At 30.8% G+C, this 18,577-nt stretch overlaps 1 protein-coding gene across 1 annotated transcript in view; it reads left to right on the top strand.

Annotated features, from left to right (window-relative positions):
* The window catches only part of LOC125072619, a 188,665-nt gene that overhangs the window by 162,909 nt on the left and 7,179 nt on the right, over nt 1–18,577 (top strand). Inside the window, exon 27 of the mRNA XM_047683252.1 lies at nt 605–674. Coding sequence (XP_047539208.1) covers nt 605–674 — 70 coding nt within the window. The remainder of the gene's footprint in view (nt 1–604; nt 675–18,577) is intronic.

The raw sequence follows: 18,577 nt of genomic DNA, 5'->3' as shown, positions 1-18,577 counted from the left end.
CTTTATAAAAAAAAAACAACATATATATCTAGAGATAACTGCGATCAAACAAGCAACCGCTGATATACAATTGACTTTAGTAAATATTGTTAATGTTCCAGTACCGGATATAGCACTAATATTTTTAAGAGTGTAGGTTTAAAACAATTGACTGCCTCGTTAGTCTAGTGGCTAGATAAAAGGCTGCCGGTTGAGAGATTCAAAATCCGTTCAGATGAAAAATTCATTAGCAGCCCGGTTTCTTTCCCGGAATTTTGCTTAAAGCCTCTCTTTTTTGCTTTCGTGTTGGATTGCCATCCCATTGGATTATGAGAGTGACGGAATAGAAAATATTTGCAACAACATTTGTGCACTATAATAAGTTCTGCCCAGTTGGCTGGTCCCCTTGACATATTGACCGCTCTGGACGAAACCTGTTAACAGGATCGTCATTTCCTAAACAACACTAGCAAATAAAAAATTCAACCGTGCTTGTCCTGATTGGGAACCGTGACGTTCCGTTCAGATGCATATGTGTCGTCTAGGCCTAAGGCCTATTGCACATCTAATCATTAACATTTATTATGACATTAAAAATAATACTGGTTTTCCTTGTTTTTTGCAGACGGAAGGCGGCATTGGAAGATGTGGCTGTTAAACCTATTACACAGTTCCCTGTCGGTCTCGACGAAGAGGTAAGTCTTCACATAAACTTAGCATAAGGGAAACAATTTTAACCAAGCGACCTAGATAAAGCTATTGTCAATTTCATGGAGAAATGTATATAAATGACAGATTATGTATTTACCGATCGGCAATTAATGTATCGATCATTTAGGTGACTTCGGCTTTTCGTATCGATATCGACAACACATTGTCCCCAAACTGGTTTCTGCACTAAAGATACATTTACTTTATAGTAAATTTTTCGTTTATTTGATGCTCTCTGTTCATATTTAAACTAAACCTATTGAACAAAAAAAAAATTTACTTAAATACGCTTACCACGTGGTCAATCATGACCAATTAAAAAAAAATAGTGTTAGTTTGTCCATACATCAGAAAAGGTTACCGGATCTTTATAATATCACGTCACGACATCCACAGTTACAGCAGAAAGTTTTTGCTTTGATAAAAAGGTACTTGTACTTTTGTAACAGAGCCCAAGCAATGTAGGTACTATATTAATTAATTTATATAAATTTACAATACTAGAGAATCACTATCGGACACTCATGTCCATTTTTAATGAAGAATAATATATATATATAAAATACATACATAGAATGAATTTATCAAGAAAGTATGTACTAAGTATCATAAAAAAAAATTGTAAATTATTATAAGTCCAAGCGGAACTATACTTAGGATGTTGTGAATAGCACCTTTTCGGTTTGTTTTCCCAATTAAATTTAAAGAAAACTTGATAATCTTTGGGAAACTAGACTTTTCGTCATATTCTTACTTTCCTCCGCGTTGCTTGCTTGAACTGTACGGTTAAAAAGACCTATACCCATATTGAACATGCAAAACTATACTTGTTTATCACTAAAAGTAAAAAAAGTTAATAAAAACTCTTTGCACATAAAATTAAACCAAAAAAAAAATCTGTTTTTTTTCAATAAGTATTTTTTTTTAGTGAAGACATATTTATTTAGATAATATGTTCAATATTATTAATATTTTTAAGTGACATTAAATTAAACTATGTAATTAATTTTTTTTTAACCTTTATAATTTTATTATAAGTTGTTTGATTTCTTTGGTAAAATATTTAAATTAAAATTTTATAAAGAGAATGATCAAAAATATTAAAAAGAAAATAAAATAAAAATAAAATATCAAATGTACAGTCCAAGATTAATACTAATACTTGAAATACAATAAAACCCATTCCACACCGATGAATCTGCATAAAGCACTTAGCGGGTCGCCATAATACTTCAATTACCTATGTGTGTTCGTAACGGAAGTCTGGCAGGCGATTTAAAATCTATTCAATACTGACCTGTCATGATTCTTCGACTATTGTTATCGGCTCCTTTCATTGAATAGAGCCACAGATAATGTAGGATTTATCTTAGTTTTACATTTGTATTTTTTTTTCGTCACACTCTAAGGCTCAGGTGCTACTGCCATTATTCATAGCATTTATATATTTGTTTTTTAATTCGGATTCTTTATTATGAGACAAGTCAAATACAAAATATCATTTTAATCCAATCGTAGAAAGAAGCAATAAAAATGAATGTTCGATAAAATCGAAATATTCTTTAATATATTAATAACGTAAGCCGATTTTGATGCACATGAAAATTCAGTGGTGCTTGCCTGAGTTTGAACACGTCATCATCGGTTAAGATGCACGCGTTCTAACCACTAGGCCATCTCGGCTCAATGTCGCTTATCACTTTCTGTCATTTAAGGATCGTGTGTTAATCTACAATACGACATACAAAGATATGTCATTAAATAAAATTATTATGTCAATCCGGTGATTTATTATTGGCACTACTTTATACTAATTGTATGCCTAGATAACATTTTCGACCTTAACTCTATAGATTTTAGATTAGAAGGATTATTAAAATCATTCGTTAAACACATATAAATAAATATGTCTTTTTATTAGTCCTAATACGTGTCCTAGTGGTTAGAACACATGCATCTTAACCCGATGGTTGCGCGTCCAAACACAACTAAAACTTCATGTTTTAATTTGTGTTTGAAAGTCGTCTCGAGATCGTGTGGTGAAGGAAAACATCGTGAGGAAACCTGCATGTATCTAATTTAAAAGAAGTTCTGTCTTGTATATCCATCAACTCACATTGGAGCAGCGTGGTGGAATAAGCTCCAAAATCTTCTCATTAAAGGGAAGAGTAGGCGTTATCCATTCAGTGCGACATTTACAGCCTGTTACTTATCACACGAACTTTTACAAAACTATATTTAAAAAAAAAAAACAATGAACCCGAAATCATCGTTTAAGATGCAAGCGTTATAACCACTGGGGCGTCACGGCTCTTTACCTCTTTACCTCGGCTTTTTCACCGTTGAATCAATTAAATATTTTCAATCATGAAAAGTCATAAGAAAATGTAAACATAGAATCATAGTGATGTGTTAGAAATACTTTCTCCTATGTATATTACATTTATATTAGCCAATTAGTCTATAATAATTATTATAAATGTTTTGAGGGGTTTTTATATGTTTCATATGTTTGCCATTTCGACGAATTATTAGTTGTAGCGGCTTTGCTTGCGTTTCAGGGGTTGGTTGTCATGTGTTAGGCAAGCACTTGGAGTTCAAGTATGCTTCATATAAAATTTATTCAAATTCAGTTTATTGGTTTGATAGTGAAAGAGCGACAGACAGACAGACAGAATTACTTTCATATTTATAGTATTAGTATAGATTATCTTTTACTCGCGGATTCGTTCGAGTGAAATTAACAATAGATGCGTAACAGATGCGCAGGCCTAGTGCGCAAAGTCAGTGTCAGCGCCAACAACAATCTCATCATGATCGCCAGCAGACTTGACTGCTTGCACTTATATCAATCACTGTTGTGCAATCTCTAAAAGAATCAGTGATGATTAACAGTTTTTCTTTTTCGTTTTATTTACTGTACTAACACTATGATAAGAAAATTTGTAAACATTGTAGACCAACTTAAAGGTTATTTAGGATGATTTACCAAAAACCTATTTCCGTAGCAATGTTTCAAGATTCTCGTATTAAATTTCATCATAATCGATTCAGCTCATTAAATTATTTGCTTTCGAAATTACAACATTAAATGGATATTTTTTTAAAAATCTTAGCTTCCAAGGTTAGCATGGTAAGGAATGCTGAATAATACTTACAGTACCACTGGTACAAGGACAGTGATGACCACTTTATATCAGGTGGTTAATTTGCTCGTGGACCTTCCTATATTATAAAAAAGTTTAAATTAATGGTGCGTAAATACTGGTTTGGGGTTTGAAACTGCAACTCCACAATCTGCAGCCTATTAACTATCCACGAAAATAACGACTTAGTTTAACAAACATTGTGTTGTTATTATACAAACATAATAATATAGTCAAATTGTTCGAACCTGTACAGAAAATATATTTTGGAATGATCTTAGTTCCATAAACTATTTGTAACATAAGATTAAACATAGCTTTTTAAATATATCCGCCTGAACGAGCAAGTATTACGTGGATCGGAATTGTTTTTGTTGAAACTCGCTAAGGGTTATCCCTGGGTCATAAATTAGCATAGTTTTTATCCAGGAGAATGAATGTGTTGAGCAGAGACAGTCAAAATACTTTATTTTCACACCCAGTGTCGACGCGAATAATATAAATCGCTGAATAATATTTGAGTTGTAATACTAAATGTACATACGTTGGATTATAAGTAAAAAATAATTTAAGAGAGAAACGACACAAAAGCAATTCCATTATCCAAAGAATGATATTATTTAAATAATAATTTATTATTGTTTATTCGCTTAGCACTGACCTTGTCGAATCTTCTCGTCTCTTTCGCACAAATTATATTATACACGCCGTTGATTTCCGTACGGTTTTCCTACGAGTAAGTCGCGCAAACAAAAATAAACTTTATTTTAAACGTCATAATATAAAATTTTCATTGATGGTTCATTTTTCAGTGTTTATCTTACACTTACGTATCAAAACAGTATAAGCGCCAGGTTGTTTAAAGTGAAATGAAACGTAATTTAAGGTACTTAAGGTTGAATTTTGAATGTTCTATAAGATTATGATAGGTGTGAATTTAAACGAAATCTTGTCTATGTTATCTTACACATAGCAATGTCATACAAACATATGTGTACGTAGTGTAGACGCCGCGGCGTAAGAGTACGCTCACAATTTATAATTTAATTACCAATGAACAATACTTAAATAAAAAAAGTGTTCAATTAATTAACATGATATATAGTGAAGTGTTTTGCAAGTGCAAGTGTGTGTTTAAGTGATGCTTGAAACAAATATTTCATATCATACCATATTTAGATTTTGAAGTTAAATATTTTCATAGAATTATCTATCGAGCTATTAATTTAACATTTCGTGTAAAGAGGTTTTAGTTTTTTTTTTTTAAATGACTTTCGTATAACACAGCAATGATTTAATATTATGACAGTTTAAATTAAGATTATCCTTAAATGGAAGGACGTGATAATTGTATAATGTGTAAGATGTTATTTAATTAACATATTAATTTGTTTGCTAAGATAGTTATTCATAATATATAAATAGATCAATCAGATTTTGCTCTGATTTTGCTACGGTTGAAGATAAAGTGAATAAAAAAATGCAAATTTTATGGATCATTGAACTGAGGTAATCAAATCAAATATTATACTGACCATACTTAAAATGAGCGGTTACATACGTTATATACGTACTGTTAAAGCAAATATTTGTTTGTATACTTATCTCAAATACTGATCAAATTCGATAAAACTTAACCGAGGAGATATAGTCGTAGTTACGAAAATAAAAACTGCAATACTTCGGAAAAATACCTCGCTCTACCACACACACACACACAGTCACAAATCACAATTGATACAGTAATATAATTTAATTATTCCTTAGATTTATTTAATACATGCATCTTTATATTAAAGTCATAAAGTAGATGAGATTGTATGAACTCTATATTTTAAAGATCTGCCAATAATAAATAAAAATATTTTTGTTTTCAATAGTCCATTTATTGATAGGCTATTGACTATATAGCATTATAAGACACAAGGTCACGCTAACGTTTTACATAAGTGAAAACGTGCAAATCTATCGTTAATATACTTAATATTGTTAATGATAAAGTTAATCAGTGAACGTCAGTCGTAAAAATTAACATCAAGGAAAGGGCTATAAGCAACGGCATTATGTTGAGTTCATTACCTGTGTAGTATTATATAATCGTTATGATTATTTCAGCCCCGGGCCGTGTGGGGATTAAGTGCCCCGTGTTTTCTGTTCCCCTGATAACGTTTAGATAAACATTTTCAAAGAAATATATATACATACTTTTGCATTGTTAATTAGGATTAAGTTTGCATTGTTTTTTGTTATTACATATCTGAATGATCGTTATATATATATATATAAATACTAGCCGAACCTATGGCTTTACTTAATAATTTAATTTTTATTTATAAAACTTTACTTTGTACTCAGACCAACACACCTAATATATCGAAGGTCGAATTAAAAGGTAGACTTTGTTATTCCTCGGCATAAAAACTATTACCATACTAAATTGCATCTTAATCGGTTCAGCAGTTTAAGTTTGAAGAGGTAACATACTGAGTTTTTTTTGCATTTATAATCTTAGTGCAGGTATATTAAAGATGATTATCTGCAAGGAGGTCAAAAATCAACTCAGCTTAAGTCAAAAACAGTTACTCATATAATAGTTATGAATATTGTGACTCATTATGAAAGTTACCATACCTACGATAAGTAGAACTTCATATAGGCTCACCTGTGTGGGTACCACCCACTTATTGCTCTATTGCCAAACAGCATTGCATTGCATTGCGTTTTGAATTGAAGGTCTGCTTATAGAAGTTAACATCCGATAGATCGCGTGGTTGCGGTAAACTAAAATGCAAAGAGAATAAGAGATGAAAAACAAAAAGAGAAGGCGAAATTATAATTAGGTGTCTCATTTTATCAACCACTTGTCCGATTTTTCTGTATGCGTACATTAAAATTATTTTTCAATATCTATAGTCGAAATAAAAATCATAATTCCTCTATTAAAGTTAGGAGCATATCCTACAATATTGTTCCACAGTTTGACTCGTACAGGTTTCCATACTATGATGTTTTAAACGCCGAGCATAACACGGCGACAAAAAAGACGCTTAGGAAACTTGTGCCCCATTTTCGCAATTGAATATAATCATTGCAGTTAAGCCTATTCTGTTCTACTAGCACAACGATCCAGTTGCTGGTTTGTCGAATTTTGTGAGGTAGTTAATGTTGGATCGAAATAGAATCGTTAACGGATTTTACCCTTATATTGTAATAATTTAGTAGAATTATCCCTCTGATCGGTTCCACATAGAATAGAGAAACATCACAACTTGTTACAATATGAATTTACTGTTTAAATAATGTTTTGAGACAATAACGACGCCAAATCTAAAACATGATGTCATAAATATGGAGAGGTAATGAGAAATATCTTACTTCGGGCAAATATAACACTTTTTAAGTTATTAAATATAATAAGATCAAATAGCAAAACGTCTACATTGAAGCTTTAACTTCCATTTTACACACACGAGTAAGCTGTGGCATATTTATAGGCTATGGTATTTACTGCATGATGCATACATACCAAAATAATATGTTAAAGATTTATTTTTGAACTGTTTATAATTTGAAATATTTTATATATTTTGCTTGAACGTGACCTCGTTCGTTTATATTCATGATTGGTATTCTTATTAAATAAAATCTTGTCCTCAATGCTTTACTAAACTATCCGTCCGATTGTGATGAAACTTTCATGATTTTCCTGAGTACACGAAGGTTGTATGTTACTTTCAATATAAACATTTTATATAGACACTTATTCATCAAGGACTATCCTATCCTATCATTGTATAAACGATTTTAAATGCAAGACAAATTTGTATTATAATTCAATTTAAGTTTTATTCGTAAAATATTCGAGAAATGAAGCTATGGAAACAAACACATTGTTATCCTTAAAGTTTAAAGTAACGATTGATAAATTTTTTAACATCATACAACCTTAAAGATATTTGATTAGGAAAATGACAGGTTCAGACTGGTATAAACGATATTATTTTGATGTTAAAATTATGTACAAATTTATTTTTAGCCGATCATTGAATGTTAAGGATCGACTTACGAACACGTATCGATGCGTGTATGGAAACAAAATGTACTATATATATAAGTTAGCACTCAAAAGCACTTTTGAATAATTACTTAACAAGATAAATCAAATGTAATGTCACCCTTTGTAATGTAACTTCAACCGAGAACAACCGTTAAGAAAATTAGAACATTTTCACATCGTCCGATTTACCGCTCGTATTATTGAAATTGAATAAAATTTATAAATTCTTGGAAACAAATTAATAATTACTACATTTATTCCGTATGTATTTCTATGTATGTAATCTTGTAAGGAATGATATTAAATCTATCAATAGACAAATGCATTGACAAGTAATTGACTTTTAGGTAACGGAAACTCGATGTTATTCATGCGACAGTTAGTCTGTCTGTCAGTATGTTGCTCTTTCAACGACCAAACAAGTGAACTGAATTTGATGAAATTTATATGATACAATCTTGAGTCTCTACAGGATATGGGTTACTTTTTATGCCTGACACTTGACTCCTAAAACGCGAGCAAAGCCGCGGGCGACAACTAGTATTATATATGTATTTAAATAATGTAAATTATAGTTAATGCCTTATTTTTCTGACTTCTAAAGTCTATATTGAGTTTCGATTTGTCGATAGCATTGAAATCTACTATAACTAAAAATAAACTAAATATCTTATTACAAATTATATGAATTACTAAACAGACGGCATAAAGATGTTTATAACGCTAGAGGTCAAATATTATTCAGTTACCGTGACCACACACTGATTGACATAATCTGTGAAACAGGATGCAAATACATTTATCTACAATTGTACAAAACCGATTCCGAAACCAAAAAGGTTAATGCGTTTAAATATACTTTTTCGTTTACACAAATTTAAAATAAACTTGGTGTAACTGTAAATGTTCAACTGGTTGACTAGTCATCGATCGATACACATGGACCAGAATTACACGTCGGCTTCGGACGCGCAAACTTCCGCTAAGATTGTCATGTTCTAAGTGGGCCATCTCAACTCAATTTAAAATAGCTTAACTAATTTATAAGTAAGGGACGGCGGTGTTAACTGTTAAGTATAAGTTTTACTCACCGGACAAGATACAGTAACAGCGGTTTTGTATTTTAAACACAGTAGAGTCTTGTTAATCTCAACAAAATGAGGGTAGACCACGTCCGGATCATTGCAAATCCTGATTAAATGGAATTTGCTTTATAATGGACATGATAATTACATAGAGTATACATTGATCTTGTCTTGGTTTTTTAGTAGATCTACCCTTGAACTGAAGTAGGGTTAACAAGCCAATCGTGGTTGAAAACTCATTATTGCTTATCCGTATATGAATGATCCTCGATTTAGATGCACGTGTCTCTGGGCCATTTCGTCTTCTAATAATAAAATAACAAACTAATAAATACGATTGTAAAATATCAATAAACACGTGAATTATATAAACAATTTACTTACATTAATTCTATCTATTCATAAATAGCTTCACTTTTATCAATGAAATGGTAGAGATGTATAGATATTTTCCTTATTTTTTTAAATTATGTAAATGGTCGAACATCGACCGCTGGAGGAGATAGAATCAATTAAGGTGCATATAATTAGGTATTATACGTATATTGAAAATATTCAATACATTTAGGGTCGTATTTTACCGCTAATTATATTACAAAAAAACAGCAATACTTGTATGGTTGTGTATATTTACGAGGTCTATGGGATCTTAGTTCTCAAGTTGGTGACATATTGGCGATGTGAGGAATGTTTGCTATTTTTTACAGCGCCAATGTCTATTGATATTGGTGACCAATAATAAAAAATAAAAATATGTAACACTTGGTCCATTACCATATAAATGATTTGAAATAAAAAAAAGTCAAACATCAAGCGAACGCGGTCGAATCACCAAAGCAACGTTATTTTGCCAAGTGAGACGAAAGGTTAATATGATATTACTTTTTGCAGTTTCTTGGCCTTAAAGACAATAGTGTGTTTTGTATTGAAATAACAGAATAACTAACAATTCAAATACACAATTAATTCTACGAAAATATGAGTCCATGTCTATTTTTAAAGTCAAGACAAGTCTGTGCTTGTTGTTTCGTTTACATCGAAACTCTGTTAATGGAATTTATTTAAACGTTTTTTTTTTTAATTTAACTAAGTTCTTTTGATGAATAAAACACCTTTTATTGTAAAATATTTTAATGAACAAATTTTTTAATTTAAAATCTAGTAATGTATGCATTTACACAAAAAATATACAGAATTATATAAAGCTTAGTTAAATTAAAAATAGATTTTTATTTAAAGTCTTTGTGAGCAGCATAATAATATACAATATAAATTAAATAAATATTATGTTTACCTAAAAATAACAATGATTGCTTGTAGGTTTGTCTTTCATGCGTTCCGATAACATTATTCCTAATATGATAAAATTTGTCCATTATTTTGTGTCGAGGAAGGTTCCTCTCCCAAATTAAAACAAGAATTTGATAAGAATAAATGCTAGAACCGTTTTCTATATGTATAACAATTAAATAAAAAAAATTGTAGGGAAATTGAAAATTAAAGATAAAATTAAATAAACACTTTTATATCTTACCAATTTTATCAATTATTTTCGAATACTTTACTCTAAGTATAGTAATTAAAATTAAATGTTTTTACTTTTGATATAGGTACAAACTGCAGGAACATTCTAGAAAATCCGCATGTAATATTACGAAGTTAGACAAAATTATTTTGATAATTTTATGAGTTTAGTTTAGTTTAGTATGAGATTTTGTAATCTAGCTATATATAATAATGTACAAAGCTGTGGATCCGGGTTCAAGTCTCGGGTCGGCCAATAAAAAATATTGGTTTTCAGACAGTAATTTCTACGTATCAGACCGGATGAGTACGGACGCAAAAAGTAGCAACGTACACTCCTATGATAATAGCATAAAACTGCTTTAAGCTCCACGAAAATTATATTGCTGCTTATACGTATTATAACGTTTGATAAATGGCTTTGTATAAATTTAGCGTGACTATCTGTGTCTGTGCCATCGTAGCTCTTAAACGGATAGGATTCTTAGGTTTGAAAGGTGACGTGAACGAAGCTGTGATTGAAGAAAATCTGTACAGGTTTTCGCCAATCATTAGTTGTGATCTGATCGAAGAGTTTTATAATTTTTTAATTAAAGATTTTCCTATACAAAACGCGTTATCTATCTCGTTAGACGTATTGTTTGCGATACATTGAACATTTGATTTTGACTTATTTTTATGTGATAAATATATAAACTTATTATGTATCTGAAGTTATTATGCGGTGGGAGTGTATTGTTAGACCATCGTATTGTAAAATAATGTAAAGGTCACGTAGATGTGTATTGTAATTCGAGCCGTGTAAACAGTCTTTTATCTGCGGCTAGCTGAAGGTGTATTTAACAATGATCTATTCGTATTAAAATTGTATGAATTATAAATTCATATGTTTTTACATGACGCATGTGTGGATACTTTGTTAATCTTCGTCAATCAGATACACTTTACACCAAAAAAAAAAAAACTATACTTTTCACGTCAATATTCTAAATTTAAAGCGGAAACTTCGAACCATTTATAATATTATTTATTTATTTATTTAATCGATACACCACAGTATTTGAAATATAGCACTTAAAACTAGAATACGATAAAATGACAGATACAATTTCAAACACTTAATAGGTATATACAGCATTAATAGTTACGTTAGCCTCCAATAACATTTTTTTTAACAATACTCTATTTAATAAATACTAGACTGCAATATAACACGCTTATTAATTATTTAACATTTAAACAATTGGCAAAATAAATGAAGTAAAAATATATATATATATATATTGTTATACATTAAAACCTTTTTCGAAACGCACTACATCTTCCGGTGTAAATTTTGTGTATATTGGTTTTGAAGATTTCTCAGTTAGTATAGAAAAAAGTGCGATTATTTTTGATTATCATTTCTAATAAAAAATACAGAAGTCTGTTAAGTAATTCTCAGCTGCTCCTAGTTTGGAAACTTAAAGCGGTTAGACTTCCTTGCCTGTGAATTTTTTTTTATTAATATATTCAATATTATTATACTCAATGTAATATACAAGCAAACTTAATTTGCTTTATATACAGACTTATAACTGCGTATGAGATTTTAATATACTTTATACTAAGGTACCATTATTATATATTTACAGATATGTTATGTTGTTATGTTAACTGGTTGATGCTGACGGTACTTTGATTCAAAAATAATGTACATAACGGAAATTGCAAGACTTATAAATATAAAATATTAGTGTTGTGTAACACAAAAAGAAAGTGATGTGTAAAGTGCAATCAAAAATGATTTAGTAATGACTGTAATGAACGAAGTGCGCAGGCGCGAAACGGATAATTATTACAAACCAACAGCCTTTCTAAGAACAATATGGCGGCGTACATTATCCTTCAAAAAGAGAAAGGTAAGGTTTTAATTTAATAAATATAAATACTTTCTAAAATCATCCTCCATTTACCCGGTGGTACGGCTTTGTATAAGGCCATCTATGATGGTACCACCTCCTCATCAGATACTCTACCGAAAAACAGCAATAAATAAAATTAGCATTGTTGTGTTTCGGTTTGAAGGGTGAGTGAGCCAGTATTACACAGACTCAAGGGCCATAACATCTTAGCTGCCAAGGTTGACGACGCATTGGCGATGTATAATTAATATTTTTAACACCGCCAATGTCAATGAGCTTTGGTAACCACTTACCATCAGGTAGGCCATTTGAAAATATCCCATACACATTGAGAGATGCAGTTAAATAAAAGACTTTAATAAAAAATCTTGATTTAAAAAAAAGAAACGACATTTATAATCTTAAAAATTAAGTATATGTTTTTAACTGTCATCATAACTCGGTTAAAACTATTTTTAATATAAACAGTATATAACCCTCATATTGAGTGTATTGATCAAATTTTCATTATTATTTTGAGTGCAACTTTTAATAGCTTATACGAGTCGTTAAACGTTGTTAGTTGATAGCGGAGTTTTATTCGTTTTATCTTGTTTTATACGACAACATTGTGTTTAAATATGTCAATAAATAATTAATTGATTTGCCTTATTACTCTATGTAAGATATAAATATAAAAAAGAACTAAAAAAACTAATTGCTTCTCATATCGTTTGTCGTAAATTTTTTATCGCTGAACGAATAGGTTTAGGCAAAGTCCCTGCTCTTTTGAGATAGTAAAGATTATTTTGCACTTTTTAGTAGTTGCGTATGTGTGTTTCTGTTTTTAAAATACATTTCAAAACATTTTTTTTTATAAATTTTGTCATTGTTTTGTTGAGTGTGTGAAGTTAGAAATTATGCGGAACCCATACGTTAAAATCTAGTTGCAATATGAATACAGGGATACGTTTCGGTTAGTTGAGTCGTTAAAAGGCGTAAGCGTAATGTTGTTGCAATGGACTTTACGAGAGTCAGAAGAATTTAATAACTGATCGACTGACAGATCTCAACGTGTTATTGCATCATTTAATCATCTATAAGCTTTATTATTTGAATGCTTTAAAATTTTGATCTAAGCACGTTTTTTTTACGTGTACATAGTTTACCTTAACTGAAAAACATAAGTAATGCAACCTCGAAATTGGCTTAATTTTGATTTTTAAAAATAAATTATGAATAGAATATTGCCATTAAAAAAAAAATTTCCGCAAACATATCGCTTAGGTATTATACCTTGCCTTACACAAAAGCAATTGAATGTTAATTCTCTTTTTTGTCATCGACTGTAACTTTTTTAACTTTATTAAATAAGTTGTATATAAGTTTAAGTTTAATTATTTACATTTAAGAATAAATTATTGTTTTAAAATATATATTTTGTCATTCATTAAATACTTATATCTATTACTACCCTTTATATATCAGTATATACATATATAACAGCTTACTAGCACTTACAAAGACAAAATAAAAAATAAAACACTGACGGAGTTAACGAGAAATGCCTTATACATTTCTATAATCATCACTTTGAAATATTTAGATTTTTATGTTTATAGTAACTAGTTGTCGCCCGCGGAATCGCTCGCATTTCCGGTTTGGTTTTGTTGGTTGTCAGGTGTTAAGCATAATAGTTGCGCCTTCAATCAAGCTTGGTTCGTACCAATTATCATCGAATTCGGTTTAGTGGTTTGGCCGTAAAAGAAAAGACGGATAGAAAACAGAGTTATTTTCGTATAGATTTTTATATATTAAGCTATTTTTATATTTATCAAAATCCACACGAAAAATATTAAAATTTATATTTGAATATCAGTTTTTATCACAGTTATCGTAATAAATACAGTTACAAATGTTAATTTAATGCTAATAACATTTTTAAGGTCAAATTTTTTATCAAAATCTATGTAAAGTGGGGCGACTATCCGTCGTTTTAGGTAATTTATACCGTTTCGTATAATGTCACGTGACTTGGAATTCGTAGTAGTTTTCTAATGGAATTATCTTTAGAACGTCGGTATACGTGCATAATTTTATCAAATAATTTATAATACTAGATATAATATTAAAATAAAGACAGAATGACAATCCTATGCAGAAATGTTAACATTTTCTCTTGTTATTCTCAAACGAATTAAATTTGCTAAAAATAGTTTTTCGGCAGACGGTAGACAAAGATAATATTTATTCAAATGTTACTACGAGCGTAATAAATAAATAATTATGTCGCAGTGGCACGTGGATCTTTTATATTTATTCTTTTAAAATAATACTGGCGAAATTTGATTTGGCTGAATAAAACAATACCAGTGCCTGCTGTGAAAACATTCAAAAAGAAATATAAAGAAATGGCGCCAATTTTGACATATTTTTATCAGTCTTATCTTATCAATTATATATTTCAAAATTTTAGGAATTAGTAAAGAGCAATGAACTTTGCCTTGGTTATGAATCTTCATTCTTAAATGTTTTCTATTTTCGAGTCGATGTAGCGTTGGAGCCGAGATGGCCCAGTGGTTAGAATGCGTGCATCTTAACCGATGATTTCGGGTTCAAACCTAGGCAGGCACCACTGAAATTTCATGTGCTTAATTTGGGTTTATAATTTATCTCGTGCTCGGCGGTGAAGGAAAACATCGTGAGGAAACCTGCATGTGTCTAATTTCAACGAAATTCAGCCACATTTGTATTCCGCCAACCCGCATTGGAGCAGCGTGGTGGAATATGCTCCAAACCTTCTCCTCAAAGGGAGAGGAGGCCTTTATCCCAGCAGTGGGACATTTACGGGCTGCTTATGTTATGTTATGTAGCGTTGAGTTGACAATTATGAGAACATGCTAAAAAATAGTAGAAAACTGTTATACCCTGAGTACACGCACCAGTAAAGTAGTATGACGTTTAGCGAGTGTCAAGCGTAGCAGTCACGCACACCGAGAAAATAACGTTGAATCGTTTTATATCCTTTGTAAATCGACAATCTATGGTGAAATAAAAAAAAATTAAAATACGTAGTATGTTTTTACGTATTCATTTGCCACAATATGTACCCAGAACATCCCGGTAGACTATATTTTGTATGACTCTCGAAATACCTTACAATATAAAATAATTTATTTCTTTTCTTAAATGGAGTACCTTTCACAACAATACACTCGACTATCAGACATTGTAGCGCATTCAAGCAGGAAACTTCAAATGAATCTGTAAGAATTGTTTCAACGTTTCAACCATCACTGGCAGATGTAACAGTTGTACAAATAGAGCCAACAGCACGTGCGAACTGCAGACATTATTTATATTCGAATATATTTAAAATATAATAACAACAGCAGTAATAATAAATGAGGTATTTTTAATGTTTTACTGATAAATAGTACCAAACCAATGTAAATATAATTTATACCAGAAAATACAGTGGTTTTGAAGAAAGTTTTGGTGTATAATATCGTTATATAAGCGGATGCGCTTTGCATTTTATCTTTATATATCTATATAGTATCGCTCTACAAAAGAACTTAAACAAACGCGCCAACTTTATTTTCTTGTTGTGCGTGAAAGCTACGCTTGATATTCTTCAAACATGATACTACATTACTAACATGCGTGTACTTAGTAGCCAACTCTTGACCACTATTTTTTTCGACCCGTTCCGTTGCGTTCCGTATAAATGAAAAAACATTTGAGCACGGAAAAATTTTAGTGCAAGTCGTATCGGATAGTTTACAAATGAATTTAAAGAAGTATTACAACGCCTATGCATTCAATATATGAAGTAAAAAATAAATAAAAATATTTTCAATACTTGAATTTAAAAATTTAGTAGAAACTCTTTTAAATTTAACTAGGCAGAGATATCTCATATCTCCTTGACTTGCGCAATACGAGTTGCGGGTTTGATAATGTTATGTACACGTGATAATTCCGCGCTCGACGAAAAACACAAATTAGGCACGTGAAAATCTGTTCTCAGTCGAATTTAACTTGAGTCTTCGTATAAACTTTGCTATTATTCAATTCTTATGGGACCGCTTCGTTACGTAACGCGTTACGCTACTCTGTCAGGTTTCCCTTTTTGTTTCTCATGTTCAACTTAGATTAGTTTAAGCTATCACCTCTGTCGGGTGTCCCGTGATGCACATGTATTTTTTATATTATTAAAAATGAAGCTACATAAGCTTAATTGCTTATTATCACTCCAATGCATTCAAATACATACAAGAAAAAGGAATTGTTTAGATATTGTTGCTGTTTTGTAAAACTCATATGTGGATGTTAGATAATCGTATTTTTTGCTGTCACTCGATACAATCAATAAATTATACTTACTTACTAATCTTTAAAAAAAGAACTCATACGATTGATATGATATTTTAACATTATTTTACAATATATATTATTCCATATGGTGAGATTGTGGGTAAAAGGTTCATAATATTTTAACTGAAATACATACATGTGTAATTATATATGTAAGAGCCGAGATGGCCCGGTTAGAACGCGTGCATCTTAACCGATGATTTCGGGTACAAACCCAGGCAGGCACCGCAGAATTTTCATGTGCTTAATTTGTGTTTATAATTCATCTCGTGCTCGGCGGTGAAGGAAAACATCGTGAGGATGTGTCTAATTTCAACGAAATTCTGCCACATGTGTATTCCGCCAACCCGCATTGGAGCAGCGTGGTGGAATATGCTCCAAACCTTCTCCTCAAAGGGAGAGGAGGCCTTTAGCCCAGCAGTGGGAAAATTTACAGGCTGCTAATGCTAAAAAAAAACAAAATGTAATTATATAAAAATAGTAGCGAGGTTGTATGTATATAAAATAGTATTATGTATTGAATTCCACAATTGACCTTGTAATACCACAGCATAGCGACTAAGCATACTCATATCTCTTATCGCGGCTAACGAAAGCTCTTAATTGTTTAAAATATTGTTTCAGACCAAATTTGCATAGAATATTATGCCGTTCTGATAGCTTCAAATAATACAGGATATTTACGATTAATTATTTTGCGATAATTGACCATGAATTTGTTACTCGTTTACATAAAGTCCTATGAGACTTTTGAGGTCACTAAAGAAGTACAAAATGAAGTATTTGCTTACTTAGACAAAGTTCTGTATTATTATCTTCAATTACTATGGTAATCCCTTTACCATAGCACAGAGCTCGACTATACAATATTTAAGGAAATAAAAACTTCATCATTTGTTTATTTCATCCTTATTAACACTTTAAATATTAAATTAAATTAAGAAAAAAATAATAATTACGCAATTCAACGCAACAATAATACCTACGTATAAATTATAGGTTTTACTCGTTAATTATTTTTTTTTACTTCTCGTAATATGCAATTCATATTCCTTATGTTGTGTTTAATGTTACAACATACAGCCAAATGACTTGCGCGAGTCTTAAGTCGAAGCTAATGGCTTCTTATTTTTCAAAATAATACTATAAACTGTTGTTTAAATCGCAACATTTATTTTAACTTCGCCGTAGATGGTTAAAAATATAAGAAGGCATTAAGTATTATTGTAATTAAAATGGCCGTCTCATTTATATCGAGGCTTATGAAATCTTTGTATAGTAATTTCTGCATTTACGAGATAAATCGGAATAGTAAAACTATGAAACAAATTCGAAACTCATCTCATAGAACACTAGTGAAATATGTAAAAGTAATATTCCTTACACACATTTATTTTCACAATAATTATTTAAATTAAAGCCTTTATTATATACAATTATAAATTGTACAAATCATGATCGCGTGGAATGGTTGAAAGAAGACCAGTTTTCCCCATTGAAACGCAACTCCGATTTTATGGACAAAACATGAACCAGCCCTTCTGTCACCAGTGGAGGCAATAAGAAGAGGTGTCCACTATTACTCCTAAGTCCAGTCAACTTTAAATGGAACTAAGTAATGACAAATTATTGTGTGGATAAAGGAACCAGCCGGTCAGCTCAATAAAGCAAATAAAGCGCTTATTTTCAGCTGGTCCCTTTTACCTAGGACGTTACGCAAAAGAACTTAGTGAATGAAATTACGTCTCTAAGCGATTTATATTTAGATAATTTATTTTTGCTCAGACATCCTATCTATTAAAAGGCTTATCT

The sequence above is a fragment of the Vanessa atalanta genome, chromosome 22 (genome assembly GCF_905147765.1).
Source record: "Vanessa atalanta chromosome 22, ilVanAtal1.2, whole genome shotgun sequence".
In the NCBI taxonomy this organism is placed as follows: Eukaryota; Metazoa; Arthropoda; class Insecta; order Lepidoptera; family Nymphalidae; genus Vanessa; species Vanessa atalanta.
The sequence above is the reverse complement of the archived record's forward strand: the minus strand, read 5'-3'. Positions and strand labels throughout refer to the sequence as shown.